Source organism: Mytilus edulis, chromosome 12 (assembly GCF_963676685.1).
Source record: "Mytilus edulis chromosome 12, xbMytEdul2.2, whole genome shotgun sequence".
Taxonomy (NCBI): Eukaryota; Metazoa; Mollusca; class Bivalvia; order Mytilida; family Mytilidae; genus Mytilus; species Mytilus edulis.
The window spans coordinates 37,035,606-37,061,702 of NC_092355.1; the positions used below are offsets into that span (position 1 = coordinate 37,035,606).

Sequence of the window (26,097 nt, forward strand, 5' to 3'; positions counted from 1 at the left end):
CAACATACATTACATCATGAATGCAACTTGGAATGTTGTGAAATTATTAAACTTGGAGAACAAAAAATGGAAAACAACACGTTTAATAATTTATTGCGTCCGAAGCGCTTTTCTGAATTTACCTTCATCAGGAACGCTCAAAGCCCAACATTTGAAATCCGAAGATGTTTAATTACAGAAAATCGTTGAAGAGCTAAATGTCAAAAATACCTAAAATAAATAGCAAAATTCATCTAAAGCCAACTTTGCCTGAGGGAGTTGAAATCTTAGTTTCATAATAATTTATAATTTTTTTATAAACGGACAATTTTAGTAAAATTTGTTAAATCATGTCAGTACCGAAGCACGGACTACTGAGCTGATGATACCCTCGGGGACTCATAGTCCACCAGCAGAGGTATCGACCCAGTGATGTAAAAAAGGAAAACAACACGTTTAGCAAATTAGGAAGTACAGTAGGGTAATATAAGAACTAGGATATGAGACATATTTAATATCAAGCACCAGAACTAGGTTAGCTTCTAATTGTGTGCTTGGTTAAAATTCTTTTCACAGATTTCTCTTAATATTTTCAAAATAAAATCGCCCGCTGGTAAAAAATTCTTTGGCCTGGCAAAAATCTAATTTTGAAGAAAAAAAATGGAAGAAATTGGCTTTGCCGCTACCCTGTTTCAAATGAAAGAAAATTAGAACTGGTATTCTCACACTTTCTTTTTTAAAAAAGCGTTAGAAATTTCCAATCATACTTATAAATGCTATTCAATAGTAAGCAATCAACAATCAATCAACAGAGGAATAGAACAAACTTTATAAAGAAGGCAATAAATAAACTTGCAAGAAATGTCTATCAATAATCTATTTGTTGAATCAAAGGAACTGGTAAATGCATGTGAGATTTATACACATTTATTTATATCGATTAGAATAATCGTCTTTCCCATTCATTTTTTTTTTTTTAAATTTGATAAGATTTTAAAAAAAATGTATTATTTACATTTATTATAAAAAACATAAGTTAGTATTTGTAATTTCAAGTCAGCTTGATTGTTTACTTACTTATCTTATACAAAATGTAAATATTATATAACAAAACGGGGATTTAAGGGGATAGACCTGGTATATGAGAGACAACTCTCAAACATGTATTGAAAATCGTTAGTGCGTTTTAACATAGCAGTAAATTAAACAGTGATCAAGCATTTATGTTATTTACATTTGGCTGTGAAAATGATGGAAACATATGTAGTTAACTGTACACAAAATTGAGAATGGAAATGGGGAATGTGCCAAAGAGACAACAACCCGACCATAGAACAAAACAACAGCAGAAGGTCACCAACAGGTCTTCAATGTAGCGAGAAATTCCCGCACCCGGAGGCGTCCTTCAACTGGCCCCTAAACAAATATATACTAGTTCAGTAATAATGAACGCCATACTAATTTCCAAATTGTACACAAGAAACGAAAATTAAAATAATACAAGACTAACAAAGGCCAGAGGCTCCTGACTTGGGACAGGCGCAAAACTGGGTTAAACATGTTTGTGAGATCTCAACCCTCCCCTATACTTCTAGCCAATGTAGAAAAGTAAACGCATAACAATACGCACATAAAAATTCAGTTCAAGAGAAGTCTGAGTCTGATGTCAGAATATGTAACCAAAGAAAATAAACAAAATGACAATAATACATAAATAACAACAGACTACTATCAGTTAACTGACATGCCAGCTCCAGACTTCAATTAAACTGACTGAAAGATTATGCTTTCATCATATGAACATCAGGCACAATCCTTCCCGTTAGGGGTTTAGTATCATACCATCATAACATATATGAGAAGAACATAACCCGTGTCATGCCAACAACTGGTTTTTGAATAAATGTGTTTAGTTCCGATGCAAAGACCCTATTAGTGAATCAATATTAACGCCAAAATATGCAATCTTTAATGACCTGACAACAGTATCGTAACTATATCTTTCTTAATAAGTCTATTCAAAGGTTTTGTTAGTTTTTGAGGTGAATACTGACACCTTTGTGCTTTATAAAGAATATTTCCATAACAAATTGGATTTGAAATACCTGAACGTATAAGAAGTCTGCATGTTGAGCTATATTTACGACACCACCAAGCATTAAACTAAAGAACTTTTTTAAATGGCGTGGATGAAATTGTAGAAAATTGCCATTCATATAATACATGAAATGCTTTTAAATATAGTCTGAGGATTTCTGGAGCAACTAAAGTGACTCAAGTGTCTTGTGGCATCATTTAAACGAAAATCTTGGAAATTTTGGCAATTTCGATTTGAACAAATGGATGAAATAATGAAGTACTATGGTATTTGTGCTAATTAAGGCATGGACCACTACTTTTCAATGATGTACATACAACAAAAAGGTAAACAAGAGGAAAATGTTGGTGTTACCAAGGCCTACCCCCTTAAACAGTATTAAATTTTGACAACAGAAACACTCACAAAACAAAACAAATTGGATATCCGTCCTAAGCGCCGTCCTTTTTCTTCAAACAAAAAAGGTATACAATCTAAGATATTTAGAGAAATAATCTTTTATATATCTATATTCAATGAAAAAGCATTTTTTCTACATTGGCTAAAGGTATAGGAGAAGGATTGATATCTCACTCAATATATTTAACCAGGAGTATTTGTATGCCTCTTCCAAGTCAGGAACCTCTTCGTAGGTCTTGTATGATTTTTAATTATAGTTTCTTCATATAATTCGCAGTTCAAGATTACTTCCATTATTACTGAGTTAGAAAACATTTTCGTTTAGAGGTCAATTGGAGCACTTCTCCGGGGAGCGGGACTTACTCGCTGTATTTGTGACCTTCGGCCGCTTTTTTTTTTTTTTTTTTTTGCTTTTTTGTAATTTTGTGGCCTCTTTGACACAATCCCGATTTCAATTCTCAATTAATTTGTTTACAAAGTATATATACGTCGCAATCTTTAAAATCACGTATCTAATAATACTACACTCACTAATCATTTAAACAATAAAAATCGTGGTTACCCTTCTTTCGATAAGTGTCATGCAAAATATTACTTACATGTCCCTGTCTTTCTTAGTTTCTACCAACTATACAGTTAGGTCCACATTAAATGGTCGAATATTTTGTTTAATTTTAAAACTGACATAAATTGAAAAACTAACAGTTTAATATATTTACGCACATGAAACAAACGGGGATGAGTAATTCAATATGTATGTGAAACTGAACGCTATTTATATAAACGCGCGCAAGAACACGTTTTAAAAGACCAAATAAATTCAAAAGTATCATTTATCAACACCTTAAGAAACACAATCATCCTATAAGATATTTAACAGTTCTACATTTAGAAGTAGTAAATAAACAGCCTGTTGAATCTCATTCAAAGTTTGTACGATCAAGGAAATTAATTGAAAAAAATTACAGACAGTCTATCCTATCGTTCTTGGTGTTAATAGCGTAAGAATTGGTAATATATCAAAAACTATTCGGTTAACATTTTGGATATAGTTTCTTAAATTGTTCGTAAAAGTGTTTTCCAGGGAGTAGAATTAATTGCAATCAAAGATATTTTCGAACCAGCTATACATTTTTTACCTAGTTTCTATTTAAAAGACAACGGCAGACAGTATCTGTTAACAAAGCTCTGTTCTTTTCCTGTGAAAGAATTACATAAAGTTTTGGAGGATTGCAACATAATTCCACATTGCAGTCGTAAGTATTAAATCGTTTAAATTAAGGGAATACGATACAGTTTTGATCTCGTGTTTATATTTTTATAAAAATTTCCATACAGACTATTTTTTACCTAATTAAATATGTAATAAAAAAAAATACCTTCATGTGCTACTTTTTGAGAAAAATGAGGTCGAAATTTTGTATATTTGCTCAGAATTCCGGTTTGTGGCCGTATTTTCCCTTTCTCAAGAAATACATAACTTTTTTGTTTTAAAAGATAAACACAAATAGTTTTTGTTTAATAATTTGTAATTTCTGTATTTTATAAGTATACTAAAAATGTGTTCATTTTTTTATTCAGAAATAACTCATATTTATCAAATGTTCATGAATGTAGAAATCAAACATCATTTTTTGCTGTATATTTATCAAAGTTAAAAAAAAAAGCACTATTTACGTTTTTCTGAAAATTGGTAGACATAATCTTTTCGCGTAATCAAACCAAATGGCGTTTTAATAAAGAGCATGAACTCGTTTTCAAGTTAAATAAGTTTGAATGATATAATTCAGTCGAAAATTGAATCTTTTCCCGATAAGTCATAGTTTGACGTCGCGAAAATAACAATTTACGTTAGCAACGGCATTATCTCCCATGTAACTGTATCGTATGCCCTTTAAACGGCATATTGTCATTCTGAACTGTTTTCTAAGATTGATCGCCGTGAATATTATAAAAACATTTTATCAAAATCAAATATGTCAAAATATTGCCGGTAATTTAAATGGTCATTCTGTTCAAGAACAAATTCTGCGATATTTCGATAAAACTGAACTCCATCTTATTTGTTATTTTTACAAAAAATCTACCCGGAAATATGTGTTTAATTACAGCAAATTGGGTAAAGATGTAAATATCAGTGACAAAACACCTAAGTGAAGTTGCAGTAATTTCGAATACATTTATGGCTCCAGTTCCAATATTATAACAGGAGACCTTAACATCGTTCGTGACCGAGAGTTGAAAGTATTCCCCAGTAAATGACTTGTATGATTTTAAATTTCATTTCTTTAAATATTTCGAAGCTTAGTATGACGTTCATTATCATTGAACTAGGTCATATTTTGTTTATAGGTCAGCTGTATCACGCCTCCGGTTGCTGGATTTTCTGGCTGTATACTGGTTGCCTTTGGTAGTTTTTTACTGTTTTGTTGGGTTGTTGTCTCCTCCTCGGTACATTCCCATTACAATTTTCCATTATAACAGTCATAACAGGAAATAATTCATTGAAGATATGACCTTCAAGTTGAAAAAATAATATTAATTGAGCTTTGCAATTTTCAAATTCATTGTATATTTTTTTTTATTGAAATCTGAATACAAATCAACTATGACGGTACGTCATCAATCAAATACCAAACGATTAAGACAAACCTGATAAAGAGGTCGATTGTTATACCAAAAAAATCATGATCGATAATATCTAAGTTTAATAGAGGAATTTAGTGAAATAATGTAAGTTAATTTAAATTTAATTTATAATTGTAGAGGACAATACAAATTGTCTTTGTAAAGTTTGGACAATATTTTTTTTTTTGGTTTTAACATTGATCATAGAAATGTTTTTTTTAATAATCGTTAGTTCAAATTTGCTTTTCTGTTAATTTGTTTTCCTTATAAGGTCGATGACAATTTAGAAGGTGTAAACTAAATGTCATTTCCACATCGGAAACAACAAAACAAGACTATTTTGTCGCCTTTTTCGTTTATTAAAAACATATACCATTTAAGAGATACATTCATGATATGTATTGATAATTCATATTTCCAAAGCAATTTTCTGTACAATTCGCATCATAACTTGTTACCACGGAGATTTATTCCTTTTTTTGTTTGTGGGGAAATACTATCAAAATAGGTAATAAACAGGAGTTTATTTGCAAAGACGGTGTACTTAAATAGTACAATTACTATTATAATAATGAATACGATACGTGAAAATGATACGCACGAGTATACATCTATTCTTGAAATCAGTAACCAGTTAGCAAGGGTACTAATTCCAGCGGCAGTGTATCTATGCATAATACTTGTCTCAGGTGTCATAGGAAATATAATTGTGATAATAGTTTATGGTTTTCGGGTAAAAAAGACTGCATACACTATTTTAATTTTGATACTGGCTACCCTTGATTTAATGACCTGCTTATTTGGAGTGCCATATCACATTGTGTCGGTCGTGCATCCTTTGATGTTTGTTTGGGACGGTTTTTGTAAGAGTGTGAGCTTCATACTCCATTTTACGACAATGTCATCAGCGTTAGTTGTGAATGTGATTGCGTATGATCGATATCGAAAGATTTGCAGACCTTTTAAACGTCAGCTTTCTCTTACACATATTAAAATAGCCTCTTTTGTGGTAATTACTGTGTCGGTACTTCTGGCTACTCCTGTTTTAGTAATTTACGGTTCAACAGCAGGGGAAACAGATATTGAAAACTTGACAGGGACTGTATGTTTTATAAGTCAAGAATTTTCTGGGACCCTGTTTCATCAAATTTATGACGGTATAGTTTTTCTTCTCTTCATTGTATTACTTATATTTATGATATCGATGTACATGAATGTCGGTGGACGGATTTTAAGACTTCGTGCATTTAAACACAAACCAAAATACTCAGCTACAGAAACAGCATCAAGAGGGTCCAGGGATTTAAACACTATGAATATGCTACCACGGAAAACGCAAGGCGATGAAAGTGAAACACACATCAGCATGGCTCCTAAAGGAAAAAATCAAGATAATTGTTACCATTCATTTGCAAAGTCGACAACTTTACAAGACAAAACAGATTGTGATAAAACTGTTGATATATCAAATAAATATAAAGATGAGATCACAAACAAATTCGTTGATCAAAATATTCAGTTGGATTCGTGTAGCTCAATATCAAAAAATACGGTTTTCGGCACGCAGACATATATTTTGTAATATATTATATCAAAACATGGTTAAAACAACATAACCCTAATATGTGTTAGCTGTTATTATACTATACCAACATATATACAAGTTTAGTAATTCTGAGGCATTATCTTATTTCTTAAATAATTGCTGTCTCCAAAATTCTATTACAGTGGTTTATTGAAATCACGGCTTTCTTAAACAAAAATTATCTCATGATGGTTGCTAGCATTTGAGTTTCAACCATTAAATAGGATTCAGAATCACATTTTTTGTCGGATTGACATACACAGTAAGTACATATATATCCTCTTTGGTGAAAAACTATATATCATAATACTGTTATTCGTCTTTTAAAGATACAATCTAAATAAACCTTACATTTTACGAATTGTATTACTACATTTGCTGTTATTGAAGTAATTATCGAATAATGCATAGCTTTGGTATATTTGTCAGGACACATCAATGGAATGAGCATTATAGTGCATCATGATCGACATGCGTTAATTATTTGGCACAACTTTTTGAAATTTTGGATCATCAATGCTCTTCAACTTTGTACTTGTTTGGCTTTATAAATATTTTGATATGAGCGTCACTGATGAGTTTTATGTAGACGAAACGCGCGTCTGATGTACTAAATTATAATCCTGGTACCTCTGATAACTATATATTAACCACTATCCATACATAACATTTTGCAGGATTTTTGGAGTGCGAATAGCAATTTGAGGACAAAATGCACTGTATTGACAAGTTGCTGTTTAAGTGACTGATTACGCATATTTATAGATGATATGTGAGATCTAAATAACAAGTGCACACTAGTAATCCTTAAAGATAGGACTATAAAGGTTCGAGGTATCATATATTATTGAAAAGAGTACATTGTCGAATAATTGTTTGTTTAAATATATTAAAGCATATGCCTAGATTCACGAGGAAGCTTGTATGTTCACAAGCCTGTTTTAATAACAGTAATATAATCATTATTTTTGTTTTTTTTATACATTTTGCGTTCAAAAGTTGTATAAATTATACAACAAGAGTGCACACGCTGAAATGTCTCGCCTTCTATACTAATCATTGATATTATGCAGATAGTCCTAAGTATTATAAAGCATTATTACAACTGTCTCATAAACCTAACATTAACCAAGATAACTAAACAAAGACCAATGAACCATGAAAATGAGTTGACTGGTCAGATGAACCATGTCAGGCAGACATGTACAGCTAACAATGCTTTTATACAACATAAATAGCTGACCTATTACTTATAGTTTAAGAAAAATAGACCAAAACACAAAAACTTAACACTGTGCAATGAACCGTGAAAATGAGGTCAGGGTCAAAAGAAACCTGCGCTACTGACATAAAGATCATAAAATATTTCCATACACCAAATATAGTTGACCTATGGCATATAGTATTAGATAAAAAGACCAAAACTCAAAAACTTAACTTTGACCACTGAACCATGAAAATGAGGTCAAGGTCACATGACATCTGCCCGCTAGACATGTACACCTTACAATCATTCCATACAACAAATATAGTAGACCTATTGCATATAGTATGAAAAAAACCCAGACCAAAACACAAAAATTTAACTATAACCACTGAACCATGAAAATGAGGTCAAGGTCAGATGACACCTGCCAGTTGGACATGTACACCTTACAATCATTCCATATAACAAATATAGTAGACCTATTGCATATAGTATCTGAGATATGGACTTAACCACCAAAACTTAACCTTGTTCACTGATCCATGAAATGAGGTCGAGGTCAAGTGAAAACTGTCTGACAGACATCAGTGTTTTCCATTCGGCATTTAAGCCGGGTGTGCCGACCACCTTCTTTTGAAAGCCGACCACCTTTCGATTTTAGGAGGTGGTCGGCTTTTTTTTCAAAATCCGGATTTTTTTCGGTTCCGTACCGTTAAAATTTGAATACTAATCCCGCCTTGTTTTCATTGACAAAGATGGCGTCCAATTGTCAAATTTCAATGATTTCATTAATCAATCGGGGGAAAAGAAAGGCAGATGACGATGATGATAAAGAAAATACTAGACCAAAAAAGTTAAATAAAATTGATAGTAATGTTGGAAGTTGTGGAAATTGAACAAAAAATCAACCAAACAACGAAAAAGACACGCAAGTGAAGACAAATATGAGCAAGACTTCAAATGACTTATAGTCACAGAGGACGGATCGATACTACTGTTCTGTGTGCCAAAAATACGGCACAAAAGCAAGAAACAGGACAGAAACCTGGATTGAAAGGCCTTAAATTCATGCTGATGCATAAAATCGTAAAAGAAGAGATAAAAGAGAAAAAATTTTGAAAAAATAAAATCAAAGAATATTTGACAATTAATTTGACTACTTCTATTTATGTTTGTTCAACTCCATTAAATGTGAATATTATACTAATCTTTATTTCTGTGACCCCCACGTGTACCCACAGTAAATTAAAAAAGGTTGAACATTTAAAAAAAAAACCACCCGGTTGCAAGTTATTTTTTTAAAACACCCACCTTACCTTAGTGAAAAAAGGAAAACACTGGACATGAGGACCTTGCAAGGTACGCACATATCAAATATAGTTATCCTATTACTTATAATAAGAGAGAATTCAACATTTAAAAAATTTGAACTTTTTTTTTAAGTGGTCACTTTACCATGAAAATGAGGTCAAGGACATTGGACATGTGACTGACGGAAACTTCGTAACATGAGGCATCTATATACAAAGTATGAAGCATCCAGGTCTTCTACCTTCTAAAATATAAAGCTTTTAAGAAGTTAGCTAACACCGCCGCTGCCGCCGCCGTAGCCGCCGCCGCCGGATCACTATCCCTATGTCGAGCTTTCTGCAACAAAAGTTGCAGGCTCGACAAAAAATAGTGTGGAACATGCATATCTTGTTTATCAAAGAATCCTCATTCTAAAATCGAGTTGTGTGTTCAAGTCATGAGACTTGTCTTGTGACTTTCTGTCCTAAATTTGTTAAACAGTGTCGTTTTAAACTAGTTTGTGAAAAAAAAACTAAAATAAAGAATTGCAAATTCATCTTAATTTTGACCTCTACATATTCTAATGTTGTCTTGTGGTTAATTTTCTTTTATTAACCCATTAACAACAAACACTTTTTTTTTATTTGACTTTATCTTGTGCCATAATATGAATAAATTTCTGATAACTTTAGATTGGCCCAGCAGGTAGCAAAATTTAACTTCTAGTGGTCCATGGTTAATGACCACTAAAAAATCTCTGAAATACAATGTCAGACATTGCTGATACTGTTGATATATCAAACTTTGTCTCAGTGTGTAAAGTACGTAAACTAAAATAACTGGTGAACTCAATTAAAATAAAATCTGATAAATTCAACTAAAAAAACTGGTGAATTCAACTATGAAAACTGTTGATTTTAACTAAAAAATACTTATAAATTCATATGAGATAAATAATTGTTAACTTCTATTGGACGGTAAAAATCGTAGGGTCTTTTTTATTTACATTTATAATACACTATTCATTTAAAGTAAATAATTGATAGTTCAAAAAGGATTGTTTTTTTATACGTGACATCGTCAATTGTCGTAAAAAGAGGTTACTACACAACAATATCCTATTTCCACAACGGAAGCAGTAACAACATTATTGTATTGTAATCTTTTTCATTAACATGTAAGAATACAATCTAAGCGAACGATGTGTGCTTTGCAAAGTCATATTTCTAACGTATAATTGTTTGAAACCAACCACAATTTGTTATAAATAAATTGTTTTACTCTCTTTGTGGGAATCTATTAGTAAAAGTTATAAACAGGAATTTTATAAGCAAACATGATGGATGCTAATAGTACAAATGCTACCATATGTACAATATGGCAAAATGATACTCTTGAATTTACGTCTATTATTGAAATTAATAACCACTTAGCAAGGATACTTATTCCAACGGCAGTGTATTTATGTATTATACTCGTTTCGGGTGTCATTGGAAATGTAATGGTGTTGTTAGTTTATGGATTCCGCATTAAAAAGACTACATACGCCATTTTAATCTTGATACTTGCTGGCCTAGACTTGATGACTTGTTTGTTTGGAGTGCCATATCACATTTTATCAGTCGTTTATCCTTTGATGTTTGTCTGGACCGGATTTTGTAAGTGTGTGAGCTTCTTTCTTCATTTCGCAACAAAATCCTCGGCGTTTATCGTAAATGTGATCGCTTACGATCGATATCGAAAGATTTGCAAACCTTTTCAAAGACAACTTTCTTTTACACATATCAAAACCGCCTCTTTTGTAATTATAACAGTTTCGGTAGTTCTGGCTTCTCCTGTTTTGGCACTTTTCAGTTCAACACCAGAGGCGACTGGCATTTCAAACATTACAGGGACGGTATGTTTTATTAGACAAGATCTCTCTGGGACTCATTTTCATCAGGTCTATAACGGAATCATTTTCTTAATTTACATTATGCTACTTATTTTCATGATATCGATGTACTTTCCTGTTGGCAGACAAATATTAAGACTTCGTCCATTTAAACACAAAACAAGCAGCGCAGCATTTAAAACAACAGGGATGTCGCGGCATTCGCTCACTCCGGGAGAGATCCCCGATAAACCCCTTAGAATGGCTTTTGAAATGAAAACTGAGGATGAAGAGTCAAAAAGTGTTGAAGTAAACTCCTATTGTGATACCACTGTAGAGAAATCAAAAACTAAAATAGAATTCTCAAAAAATATTCGTAATCAGGATACGTGTTGTTCAATATCGAAAACGGCTTCAGTCACAGCGGGCAGTCACAATTCATTGCCAAATACTGAAAAACCTTCAAACACAGATGTAGTAACACGGAAACTTGATGAACGAGTCCGTGTTACAATTATGTTATTTGTTATTACTTTTGTATTTATTAGTAGTTTTATGCCTTATCTTACAACTGAAATCATAAGCAGTGTGAACAGTGAAATCTGGAAAAATTTGTCTGAAGCACAATTAGTTATATACGCATTTTTACTAAGAACGTATCTCATTTCAAGTATGAGTAATCCAATTGTTTATTGGTTCCTGGACAAAAAATTTAAATCTGAACTTTGCATATTGTTTAGAAATGTGTTTACTTGCTGCAAAAAATAGTTTATACCATGTTGCTTTGCCACGATACAAATTTAGTTTAAATATTACTTTTCATGTATTGTGGTATCACCTTAATCCAGTGAACATACAAAGCAATCAAGCGAAATAAATCATAAGAATTCATAATCTGAAGTTAACGTTTATGTGGTCTTGTGGTATTTGATCAACTAACATGACAGAAGTATGTCGTTGATGGAAGATGTTCGTTGTTGTTCTTCAGTTTTCATGTTGTTTCGACAATATATTATTTTGTTTGTACGTTTCTCTATGATGAGTGTTCTTGCGTGTGTTTGAGCTGTAATTCTGTCCCTTAGTGTTGTCATTTTAGCGATATTTTTTAACACGGTCATTTAAAGCGGGAGATTTGGCTATCCATAAAACCCGGTTCAATGTCACAGTGGCACCCATAACTATGTTTTGTCAATAACTTGATTTATATCAGGTTAATTAGTGTAAATGTGTATTCATGTGGTTTTGTTGTTTAAATGTACTTTAATCATTCTAATCATTTTCTGTGCTTTATTTTGTAATTCATTTGATTGTATAGCTCAAATTTTGGGCACCATGATTGGTTAATAAAATTATCTTATCTTATCTTATCCCGGTTCAATCCACTATTTTTCTTAAAATGTCCTGTACCAAGTCAGGAATATGGCAATTGTTATCAAATAGCTCGTTTCTATGTATGTTGGTGTTTGTTGTTGTTGCACTTCAGTGGTCCTGTTGTTCCTTTGTTTCCTCTTAAAGTTGATGTGTTTGTAACCGAATTTGTTTTCTCTCAATCGATTTATGACTTGTAAAACCCCGTTATACTACTGTTGCCTTTAAGTTTTAAGTTTCTTCTTCTATCAAGTCAAATGAAATGTATAAAAATTCATATTTTTTCCGGAAAATAAGCGACGACAAAACACTAAGAGGCTCTAAAGAGCCGTTGTCGCTAACCTAGGTATATGTGCAGATTCTACAAAATACACTCTCTAACATTGTAGATGAGAATAGAATTCATGAAAAAATCTGTTTTGTTGATCTTGTATTGCTGATCATTTAGTCTGTTTTGTTTCTCTCCATCTTCTTTAGTTTATCAGCTTCGTGTCAGGCGAGCTAAGTACTTCATTTATCAGCAAAATGAAGAAAACAAATACGAAAAAAAGATAACTTTTTTTCAAGTTGATTATATGATTATGTGATTTTAAACGTTTTTTTTTTATATTGTTTATGGTAATGCATATTAGATTGTGAGTAAGTAAGTGGGTAAATTAATATTTTTTTATAGTCACAATCAATACTCTCTTGGTTATAGAAGGTGTTTGTCCAAGTTTAATTATATTCAATGAAGATCTTAAAAGGTAAATGATGTTTTAGAAATTTGACCCACAAGTATGTTTCTAATAATTTGTGCAAACACATGTCTAAATAACCGAAAAATATAGAATAAATTGGGTTAAAATCTTTCGAAATGTTGCTCTATATGTTATTCTTTATCATGAAGAAATTGTTTTCCATGTTTCATGCAATTCAATGGACATTTTGTCAAAATCAATAATGACAGTCATGTAGGATAACTATGTCTCTTCACACCATGTCACAGGTCATACATGTACAATTAAAGTCAGAAGACGGAAAGGTCATTTTAAGATTAATTGATTAAAATCAAAACACAACTATTGACTGCTGTAATTCATTTTTTTTTTACATTTTTGTCTATAGTTGTTATGTCTGTTTGTTTTGTTCTGACATCGTTGTCAATATAATGGAATTGTATGTAACTGTCACACAAGTGATAGGTTTGGCTAGCTATAAAAAAAGACTTAATCCACCATTTTCTACATAAGAAAATGCCTGTAACAAGTCAGGAATATGAGTTGTTATTCATATGTTTGATGTGTTTGAACCTCTGATTTTGCCATTTGGTGAGGAACTATTTGTTAGAATTTTTCTTGGAGTTCGGTACTTTTGATATTTTACTTTTCAGTTACTTCTTAAATGAAGGAACCAATTTAGCATCCTCACATACCCCACGCCCAACACTGTAACTGGCAAACAAAATCTTAAAACATTCTCAAGATCAAAGACTCATAAGTTTTAGTCAACTGATAACAAATTCGTGAAGGTACACACATCGAATCTACATTTTATTTCCTCATTAACAATAAAAATTTATAATATTCAGTTGTGTGGTTTCAGATGCATTTCAATGACAAACTGGTGTATTTCAAGGCCAACATTCTATCTTCCATCAAAAAATCGAACATAGTGTGTCATTTTTATATTTTGTATGGTTTCAGGAGTTGCAATGACACGAACAGGACATAGGAATTGAACGAAGTGGCCAGTCAAAAACCCCAAGGGTGGGGTATAACTTCATATCTTTGTTACAAAGACTTTTATCGGGCATAATATTCTTTTCTGTAAGAGAAATACATTGTATTAAATAAATAAAATGTCTGGACATATTTTTTTCTATAGGATTTTGTTTTTGATGGAATGCACATATGATATCGGATATGTTCCTAACGTCATAACTACAATCCCCTTCCCTTTCATGAATGTGACCTACCGAATTAGACTATTTACCGGATTTGTAATCACATAAGCAACATGACGGGTGCCACATGTGGAGCAGGATCTGCTTACCCTTCCGGAGCACCTGAGATCACCCCTAGTTTTTGGTGGGGTTCGTGTTGTTTATTTTTTAGTTTTCTATGTTGTGTCATGTGTACTATTGTTTTTCTGTTTGTCTTTTTCATTTTTAGCCATGGCGTTGTCAGTTTGTTTTAGATTTACGAGTTTGACTGTCCCTTTGGTATCTTTTGTCCCTCTTTTTTTGACCTTAAAAATCAAAATGTCCATGACATATGCTACTAAATTCCTTTTAAAGAGTAGTATGGGTGAAATAAAAATTTGATGGATTCATTAGAAAAAAAAAACCAAGAAAATTAAAAACAGCAAAAAAATTGTATCCAAAAATATTTTATTATTTATTAGGTATATCATACATTGATAAGGATTTAATTAGCTGCATTTAGAAATATCAAGTCTGGGATGAATCATTTATATAGAAAGAACTGTGATTCAAATATTTCTCGTAAAGTGTTGAGAGCAAAGTTCAGGAAAAATCATCCCTTTGTTAAAATAATGACAATTAAGTCATTAGAAAAGATCACTCATTAGCATAAGTACATGATAGCAAGACAACATTTTATTCATTTCTATGTAACATCTTGGTAAATTGAGGTATCTTGAATCAAATTGAGAAAAACTAAAAAATAATAAACATGAACTAACATTTATACTTTGGCAGCAAACAACCCATACATGAAAATAGTAAACAAACCTGATAAAATGTTTTTGGAATGTGGGGGGAAACAATGCAATTCTGTCAAAGAAAAATACAAAGGCTATCAGGAATCTTATAAGAACTGAAAACAATACAGCACCCAAAATTTTGGGTCATGAAACTTTGTACTCAGTAGTTCAAAATTGGGGCTTGAAACAGCAAATCCAGCACAAAGTGAGAGAGAGCAATTATGAGTTTTGGCTACATCCCACTGAAAGGAAATACAAATCAACCTAAACCACATTTACTGCTTCAAAATTATAAAATGACTGAATGATTGATTGGCGGTTAATGTTACTATTGTGCTATTTCTGGGCAGTAAGATTTTATTGGTGAAGGAAGCTTAAGTGCCTGGAAAGAACCACGGACCTTTGTTAGGAAAAACAAAAAATCCTAGACAAAGAAGATTGTAGTCAAACAACATGTGCATAATTCTAACTTACAACCTTAGTGTTGACAGGCTAGATAATACAACAGTTCCACAACTAAGACCTCTCTGCAAATATCAATCACCTTAGGCCACATTTACTGCTTCGGAAATTATATAGGAAAAATACACCAATAAAAAGAAATATCATAACATGTAATTTTTATATAAAGAAATTTTTTTTTTTTAAATTATTGTACTGCCTGAAAGAAGATAATATGTTATTTAAAATTACTTCAGAACAACTTATTCTTATTCAGATCTCCTGAGTTATCAGTATGTTGAATTTGCTGTCTTGTTTAATATATGTATTTACACTTGTATGCAAATTTGTCCCCCATTATATTAAATCACACAGGTTACGGTAAACTTTGACATCATAATTCAAAACGTTTGATGTCACAGTGAAAAAGTGATTGTTGCTTCACGTCAGAAGGTTATTTGTCGAAGATCTAAGGTTATTCAGCTACATCCAGAAGTGTAAATACCTTTATTTAAGGGCTTTATAAAGCATTCTATGATTCTATTATAATTTTCAGTTTGAAAAAATAGAAACTTTTTTCAACTTTTTTTTTCAACTGTATCAATGCCCAAATCAAAGTGGATTGTGTTAATCAGGAAATACTTCCAATGGACCATTATCATGATTATGGCATAAAAACAAATTGAAAACATTGGAAAAACATTTTAGTTAGAAGTCATCCATTTATCAATTGTGATGCAAAGTTTTTTTCGTTCATGCGTAGTCTAAAATTTGAACATATCAAAATTTTAACAATCCTTTTCTTTGTTTTTAAGGATGAAATTCACATTAAAAATGAATGGACAGCTAGTTATAATTAGAAAATCCTACAATTACACTCGAATAAAAAGAGACAGTTGAAAAATACAGCTATTTTATGACTAACAATATTCACAAACAAAGTATTATTAATATTGGTATAAATTTCTACATTTGTAATGGTGAGATCACACTAATGTTGTTTGTTATAAGTGGACTAAAAACTTAACTACAGTACACGCTAAACAATTCAGATAAAAATCACTCTTGCTGATGTTGAGTGATTCACAGTGAATCAGAGTGATTGCAAGTGATTGCAAGTGACTGTCTATTATCATCTATGAAACTTACAGACAGATATTGAAATTGATAACACTGACTTAATATGACCCTGTCAAATGTTACCTGTGCAAATCTACAGAATGGTACTGTAAAATCAGAAATTATTGCAAAAGTTTTTATTATTGCGAAAAATATGACAGGGTTATAATCATAATTGCAATAATTTAGAAAAAAAATTTATGAATTAAACATGATTTTTCTCAATACATGTATTGCAAAAATTATTAAAAAAATTACAATTTATTCTAAAATGACATCGCAATAATAAATTTATGCAATAATTTCTGAATTTACAGTATTTTTTAAAGAATCTTCTAAACCATAACCTTTCAATTTAAAAAAAAAATCAGTCAAATTTTATTTTTAACTAAATCATCTTTAGTGTACTTTATTGTCTATATTATTTGTATATGTTATTTTCCAGCCATACTTCTTAATTTTCCTAACACTCCTTGACCTTCAGGACTATCCTTTGTTAGTACTTTTGGTGCAAAAATTTCTTTTATTGCAGCAAAAACTTCCTTAGGTGGTTTGGAGGCATCAACGGCAGTGTGGATACCTTTTTTAGCGTAATAATCAACTAATGGTTTTGTTTGGTTATGGTATGCCTCTAATCTTTTCTTGAGTGCTTCTTCATTATCGTCAGAGCGTCTTATTAGTGGTTCACCTGTCATCTGAAGAATAAAAATTTTGTGTCAACAAAAGATAAATGTACTGTAGCTGCGGAACCGTAGCTCTTAGGTCCTTATGTTATTTTTTGATGGTCCGCAAATAGTCAAAAAATAACATAAGGACCTAAGAGCTACGGTTCCGCAGCTAAATGTACTGCAGTCATTATAATAGAAAAGGTTCTATTAAGGCAACACAAAAACAATGACTTGTTCTTTTTAAATGTGCTCCAAAATTTTTAATTGCTAATTTTTTTATTTTGCTCACAACTGTTTTTTGACTCTTTTGTTTCTGGATGTTTGTTTGTTTTACAAGTATGTTTTAGGTGAAAATTGATTTTTGATAAAAAAAAAATTAAATTACAAGTGCTTGTTGCTACAGTAGAATGTGTCCCTGTGTCTGTCTGTAGTGTATATCCTTATATATTACAGTAAGGTTTTTTTTGCTTGTAAGAGAGCTGTCAACATATTCCATTGTGTTTGGTGGCGAGTTGTCTCATTGGCAATTATACCACGTCTTCATCATATAAATTAGACTTATGATAATGAGATTTATCAACAACGTCGAAAATTCAAAAGTTCCAAGGCCAAACACTATACTTTGTATGCAGACTAAAGGTTTTTTTTTTTATAAAACAGAAGAAACGACAAGTCCTTGTTATAAATGAAGTTTCAAAGCTCAGTGTCAAACAGAAAGTAGGGAAACTTTGTCAGCAAGTTAATTGCCTGATTTAATCAAATAAGTTTTTTCTATTTTGAACATATTCATACAATTTTTGAACTGATTTGAAATCATCTTTTCAAAATCTACACTCAAAACACAAATGCTGGAAGAAACATTGCTAGTGTATTTATAGCATGAGCACTATTTGATAAGCAATTCTTCAATAGCTCTCATTATTTTTAAACTTGCTAAAAACAGGAAGGTCTCTTCATTCAAAGCAAAATATGTTTATGTAACATTTGCAAGTTTAAAACTCTTGGCACACAGAAAAAAATAAAATTGTTTGTAAAACATTGTTTCCCCTCTTTTGTAAATCTTGTTGTTATTTTTTATTTTCCTTATTTTTATGTTGTGTCACACACTATAAATAAAAAAAAAACAAGAATGTGTCCCAAGTACACGGATGCCCCACTCGCACTATCATTTTCTATGTTCAGTGGACCGTGAAATTGGGGTCAAAACTTTAATTTGGAATTAAAATTAGAAAGATCATATCATAGGGAACATGTGTACTAAGTTTCAAGTTGATTAGACTTCAACTTCTTCAAAAAAAAACTACCTTGACCAAAAACTTTAACCTGAAGCGAACGGACGCACAGACGAAGGGAGGCACAGACCAGAAAACATAATGCCCCTCTACTATCGTAGGTGGGGCATAAAAACACACTATAAATATGTAGTTTTATGGCAATAAAGATTTGATTTGAATTGAATTGTAATGTAAACCTACATCATCCTTCATTGGGAACTTTGGTGGGTTGAATTCTACATGGTAAGACCTGCCACTCTTCATATGAAACAGACGTCCTGTAATTCTCCTGACCAGCAGTGAATCGTCTATAGCAAACTCCACACAGGCATCTAACTTGGTCTGCCTCTTTACCAATAAGTTGTCTAACTGCAATTAAAATAAATAATGTATCAATTGATTTACCTCAAGTAAAATTAAATATTGCATTTGTTGTAGTTGATTCAACAGTAATTCTATAAATAGACAAAGGAAGATGCCAAAGGAAGATAACTCCATATTTTAAAGATAACTTTAACAATGACATTATTTATATTTTTATAACAGCTACATGTATATATAGGAATCCCCATGTCAAATATAGCATTGGAGGAGGTACAAATGTATATGGATCTTATTGTCTATAGATAGTAGTATGTGATACATTGAGATGCACATATATCATGTATATTGAAGTAAATTGTCCAAAGCAGTATATATTATATTGAAAAACTTTGAAACTTGTGGATTTAACATCTAGCCCTGTTTTGCTGCCAGGATAAGGTAGACACCAGAATTTATATTCAGATTATTTTTCTAGTTGCAAAACTCAAGAAAAAAACGAGATGGTACATGTATATAAAGCCTGGGGCATTGCAATGTAATGCATTACATTACAATTACATTGTGATTCTTTCATTACAATTACATTGTGATTCTTTCATTACAATTACATTGTGATTCTTTCATTACAATTACATTGTGATTCTTTCATTACAATTACATTGTGATTCTTTCATTACAATAACATTGTATACAAAAGTAACAAAACATCCAACTTACAGCTTCAGCTTGTTTGACAGTCCTGGGAAAGCCATCCAATAGAAAGCCATTCCTACACATGGGTTTCCCTAAATTCTCATCAATCAGTTCTACAACCAAGTCGTCACTGACCAACTGCCCTTTGTCCATCACATCTTTACATCTCTTTCCCAGCGCTGAACCAGAGGCAACGACAGCTCTTAGCATATCACCTGCAGTAAATAAAAATCCATGTATATGAAATATAGAAAAATATGCAATGATTGATTTAACAATGCAATGAAATTACAATACTGCACTAGTTAATTATCAAGGTTGTTCGGTAAAATGTCAAATCTAGGAATTTGTAATGCAATAACAATCAACATAATTGCAAACCTTTTGCATAACACATGCACAGTTGTTTGACAGTAGACTAGTGTATCCCAAACTCTGTCTGACCAACAAAATGTCAGACAAAAAATCATTCGGTCAGACAGAAATTTTAAGATTTTTTGCATTGGTTGAATATAAAGTAGATAGGTTCAAATTTCTCTTTCCGTCAGAGTAGTGAAATTGTCAAATTTATTTCACTGGGAGAATGATGGTATTTTATTGCAACTACATAATTAAAATATACATGTATATATTACACATGTTACAAGAGATTTGTTCTTGGAAAGATTTTTAATTTTTAGATATTTATTTTCATAATATTCTGTATCATGCAACAAACCCAAACAGGACATGATCTTGGATTTCCATGTGATCCTATCAATTCTATAAATCTATCATAGAATAAGGAATAGTATTGGCTACTGAATGTCATGGAAAGTGTTGACATTATTCTGCAGTTACAAAAGTTTACATTGTACATGCACCATTTAAAGCTGGGTTTTTTTCAATTCTCTGTATTCCTTCCTCTCTTAGTATAAACTTATGTATATATGAGGGTACTTTTTCTAAAAATGAGGGTACTTTTTATATGGCCTTCCAAATACTGTTTCGATCCCTAACATCACTGAAGAGACATTTATTGTCGAAATCTGGATCTGGAAAACTTAAAAAATATTGACACCGTAAGTTTGTGGCATAACATTGTGGCCACAAGTTAATTTTTTTCTGTTTAGTATTAAATTTATATTAAGATCCATTTTTTTACATCTTGTGATCAATTTTATTTGGCAATCGCCAATAGCAGTCAGCAGGGTTAAAGAACATCAGTTGTTCGACCCGTTAGTCAAATGCGTTTTGTTTAAATATACTTTTTTACTTTTTTGGTCTTTTGGAAAATGTTGTTTGTGCTGTTTTTAGACCCTTCTACAACGAAATTTGATTTACATGCACACGTATAAAAAATTGCGGTTTTTATCCAACACAATCATAGGTTTGAACGTAGTTTTCAATTTAGACTTGTTTATATATATATATATATGTATATCATGTACATGTAATTAGAGTAATAAACAGCAAGAAAAGTCTAAGAGAATATAACAACTGATTTGAAATGATCTTACCTGTTGATAAATGACACACACAGTACTTTTCTGCCATCATTGGAGCCTGAAAAATAAATTTCATCATAAAAATAAGATGTGAAATCTTTGCCATAGAGGCAACTAGTCATCATGATCACTATAGACAGGCACCATAGTACGAGGATGTCAACTACATATCATAGGTCACCATACAGACTTTAATAAAAGCCATACCATATGGTAAGCTGTATCATATAGGGTTCTTACTAGGAAAATATTATGAGCAAAAGCAAATTCCATATGATTTAGTTCTGTCCATTTTACGTTTAAGGCTGTTATTCTTCTTTGAAGTTCAGTACCAATCAAATCAACATACTAATAAAAAGCGTGCCAGGCTATTATTTTATTATTATTTTAATTTTAGTTTCTTGTTTACAATTTGGAAATTAGTATGGCGTTCATTATCACTGAACTAGTATATATTTGTTTAGGGGCCATCTGAAGGACGCCTCCGGGTGCAGGAATTTCTCGCTTCATTGAAGAACTGTTGGTGACCTTCTGCTGTTGTTTTTTTCTATGGTCGGGTTGTTGTCTCTTTGACACATTCCGCATTTCCATTCTCAATTTTATTTACCAATATCTAATTTTTATTTACAGTTAAAAGTAATTATACAAATAAAATTATTAAACTTTCAAAGTCATTTCCTTTTTCTTAATATATTTTCCATTTGTTTTTATTTGTTCTGTAGTTTACAGATCTGTAAGAATGATTGAGCAAATGTTGTCTTTTACATGTGAATTGTCTAGACAAATTGGAAAAGCAAATCGGTTGGGCGGAATACATGTACCTACACATGGTGTATGAATTTATCTATCTACATGTAACACAATATGTCAAAATGCACATTCTGAGGGTCGTAATGGGGATACCTTCATGACAAATGACAGTAAAATGTCTTGCCAAATGATGTAAACTGTAATTTTTATGATTGGTGAAAAAACCATAATCAATATTGACGACTGACAAATCCTGAAAAGGATATTTTGATGAATCACAATAAAGTTATTTTAACAAATAATACAGTAAAATGTTACCCAAATAGTCTATTTGCCAATTTCCTTTATTGACCCTGTAATTAGAGATCCCTTTTTTAGTTGTCTCCCTTTTGAGGGACATTATACAATTATGGCCCGTTGAAGAGGTGAATATCCAAAATTGTCAACACGAGAAGGTTATTTCATTGAGGGCGCAGCCCGAAGTGAAATAACTTTTAAGGGTTGACAATTTTGGATATTCATCGACTCTAAGGGGCCACAATTGCTTTATTATACCGAACTAACATTGGAAAGGCCTTTCGAACACTTCTTTAGACTTTACACAACAGTCAACACAAACACACAAGCTGAAAATACCTTTACGGCTTTGTGTTCTAGAATTTCTCGAATGTACAACAAAGGTAGAATCTTTTTGTAAAATATTGATGGCCCTGAAAAGGACCGTTTATAAGAGACACGGCTGCTGGCACTCTTTTCATGACCACTGCCTTATTTCCATTTCTCTCTGTGGGCTTCCAGTGTAACGTGCACCAGGGATGGGGTAATTGAAAATGTAATGGTAATTAAGTGTAATGCATTACAATTTTCCATGTAATTGAATGTAATGTGTAATTGAGCATTTTTTCAATTACATGTAATGGTAATTTAATTAATTACAATGAAAAAATCATGTAATGCTCAATTACTTTTGAATTACATTTGAATTACATGTACTTTTATGGTGTTAATGATTATCAGATTATTACATGGCATTTTTCATATCGCATGTATTATCAGCCCTAGGTTCAATATCAGCCCAAGAGCCGCATGGCTCGAGGGCTGATATTGACCGAGGGCTGATAATACATGCGATATGAAAAATGACATGTTATGATCTTTTTATCATATGCTTCAACAGTAGAGAAAAATAACAGATTCATATATTGATCCTTTTACATGGTTACCGAAAAGAAGTTGAAAGAGTAAAAAGTTCACGAACGTCGTCGGACCCAAAATTTGATACATTCAATATGAAATTTTTTTATCATATGCCTCAACATAGAAAAAAAACACATTTTAATATGGACGAATCGACAAAAAAATAATTCAACAATATACATAATGAACATTGTTTGGAAAAGTCAACTTTTATAAAGTAACTTTCTAAATTGTGTTTCAGAAAAACTTAAAAAAATTCATTTATTTAATTTTTTTTAAATTTTTTTTTTAATTTAATTTTATTCTTTTACACAATATACTTTCCAGTATTCAAATAATTGTTTTGTACACTACTTTGTAATGTTTTCCACTGAAAACGTAGCATTGAGGTGTATTTTCCGGAATTTGCTGAGTATCTCCGGAATGCCATGTGATAACGTTACGGAAAGGCATGTGATAACAATCGAAGCATGTGATAAACTTTTCATATCAGCCGGCTAAGCACCAATTCGAAAAATATGGAAAATACTTTAATGTAATGCTATTATCATACGGTAAAAATCATTTGTTATTTAGTCTAAGTATATGATAAACAGATTTATTTTCAAAAATATAAATTGTAAAATTATATTTATTTTTCAAATCTTGATATCACATACTTTTTAAATATATGAAGTCTGTAATTTATTCTGAAGTTTTTATTTAACCTACAGATTTTTTTTCTGAATATATAGCCTTATTATCTAAAAAAAAATGTGAGAATCTTATAATAGTGTTGTTCAGTTTTTAAGAAAGATCTTTAACTAAATAGATTGATAAGTAACTAATGACCTTGTTAATATAAACAAAAACAAAACAAAATGTGTGAAAAATCTTTCTTAGACAGTTCATTTAGAATTTAAAATCACTACACACAATCATTTTGTCAAATTAATAGACACATAAGGATTATGAAAATAAAAATAAACCGCTGTAAAAACAAACAGCAATTAATCAGATTAAAATGCCCAGGGACAATGCCACTATTACATGTATTTTACCTAATTAGCAAAATATTGCTAATATTTAGACATTATTTACATTGTTTGTACTATGAAAATATTTTCAATATTGAAACTAGCATACTTTTAAATATTTTCATAGTAAAAAAAAGAAAAATTTGATTTATTTATAATTTCTTAATTTATATTATGTTTAATTTAAATGACTTCATTTCTGAGATGTCAAAATACCCCTTAATGTATTGGCAGGTTAATAAGAACAAATTTCATCTCCTATCAACACATTTTTTTTTATCATGAAAGTATTTTACTTCCATGTTCTAATAAAGCAATATCTGTCACATTAGCTCCTGTCAAAAGACTATTTAGAATTGCTGTCAAAGTGTTCAGATCAGGGGGTTGTAGACTAAATGAAAAAAAACATTAAAATTACAAATGATCATCAAATGCAACCCTTACTATGCTTACATGAATAGTTTACATATGCGTTATATATACATGTATATATAATATTGTTAAAAAAATATTATGATGAAATGTAATGTGTAATTTAATTAATTACTTTAGTAAAGTAATTGTAATTTAATTAATTACATTTAAAAAACAGTGTAATGTGTAATTGATGTAATTGATCATTTTTGCAATGTAATGTGTAATTTAATTAATTACATTCCAATGTAATTGACCCCAAGTCTGACGTGCACGCTGCCATTTTGTTTATTTACGTCTGTGACGTCATTTTCATGGGAGGTAACTCAAGTACAAATCAACAAACTGAAAAGGTTATTCACCGGTGAATAATAGGGTTATTCACCGCTGGTGCAAATTTTTAGGGTTATTCGTCCTTCCTTGAAAAACAACTGAATTATTCCATGTCACGTGAATTGTTTAATATATATGTAAGGTATAATAATAATTATTATTTACAATGGAGAGCTAGCAGAAATGGCAAATTTACCTGTGCGTTATGTGAGTAATCTATAAGGTTTTCAAATCTTATAATTAATTTGTTGTTAAGCTAAATACTTTTGACATGCAAAATTATTTTACATGAAAAAATTAGGTAAACAATCGATACGTCACTTTGTATTCATCATGCTTTGCATTGCCAAAAGCCAATTTTGTCCGGTATGGAAACAGTCTACGATTGACAAAGGGAAGTTATTTGTTTAAAAAGTGTGTAATAACAGAATTGGCAAACAGACTATGGACGGCTTACAGTAATCATTTGTACCTTCGATCATTACTTGAAACTTTATCAACAACAGAACAAGTCATGGTCCAGATATATATGTCATAGTATTGAAATGTTCATATTAGTTTAGAATTTTGTTTTAAATAACCTGATGATAAAATATGGCACTCTACATTTGTATCAATACAATACACCTTTTCGTTTATCCCGGCTGACCGGGCCGCTTGAACTTTTGACGCACATTACAATCACTTTTCCATTGTGGCGTCAGATATTTTGCTTTATGACATCAAAATTTAAAGGGAACCTATGTGATTTCCAGAAATGGCGAACAAATAGCGATAAGGTGAATAAAAGCAAGCTTTGACCTCAGTGAAAAATTTATGAAGGTGACCTAATTTTTTGGGTCATATATTAGTGCATTTCTTGATAGTATACTTTAAGTTTGAAAAAAATTAGTTATAAAAAATGTATCAAGTCAGTCTAAACACAAAAGCAACTGACAAATAGGTCAAAATATAGGTCTAGGATAACAAAACTTGACCAAAACCTAGGACTTGTACACGTGTTTCTAGTAAAATACGGGTCTAAGTGTCACCTGTGTTCCCTTTCCAGCTCCAGGTGGACCAAGTAGAACTGCATTTATTCCCTTTGGGTTCGGATCCTCAGTCACAGGTGGCATTATGCTTATTTTTTCTTAAAATAGTTGAGACCGGCAGAAAAGCTACTGCTTGTTGAATATGTAGGTTGAAAGGAAAGTCCAAAGACAATCCGAGAAAAATGTTCCGCATGACAACACCGTCACAAAAATGTTT

The 26,097-nt window shown here is 31.5% G+C and overlaps 2 protein-coding genes across 2 annotated transcripts in view; one reads left to right on the forward strand and one right to left on the reverse strand.

Annotated features, from left to right (window-relative positions):
- LOC139498374 (5-hydroxytryptamine receptor-like) overlaps positions 1–26,097 on the forward strand; it is a 219,679-nt gene that overhangs the window by 43,847 nt on the left and 149,735 nt on the right. The window lies entirely within an intron of this gene.
- On the reverse strand, positions 14,782–26,074 carry LOC139498370 (adenylate kinase 2, mitochondrial-like). The gene is made up of 5 exons (XM_071286749.1): positions 25,881–26,074; positions 21,152–21,197; positions 19,677–19,867; positions 18,837–19,004; positions 14,782–17,388 (listed from the first exon to the last, which is right to left on the reverse strand). Exons 1-5 carry the CDS (start codon positions 25,962–25,964, stop codon positions 17,128–17,130), a joined length of 750 nt encoding a protein of 249 aa, XP_071142850.1. The 5' UTR covers positions 25,965–26,074; the 3' UTR covers positions 14,782–17,127.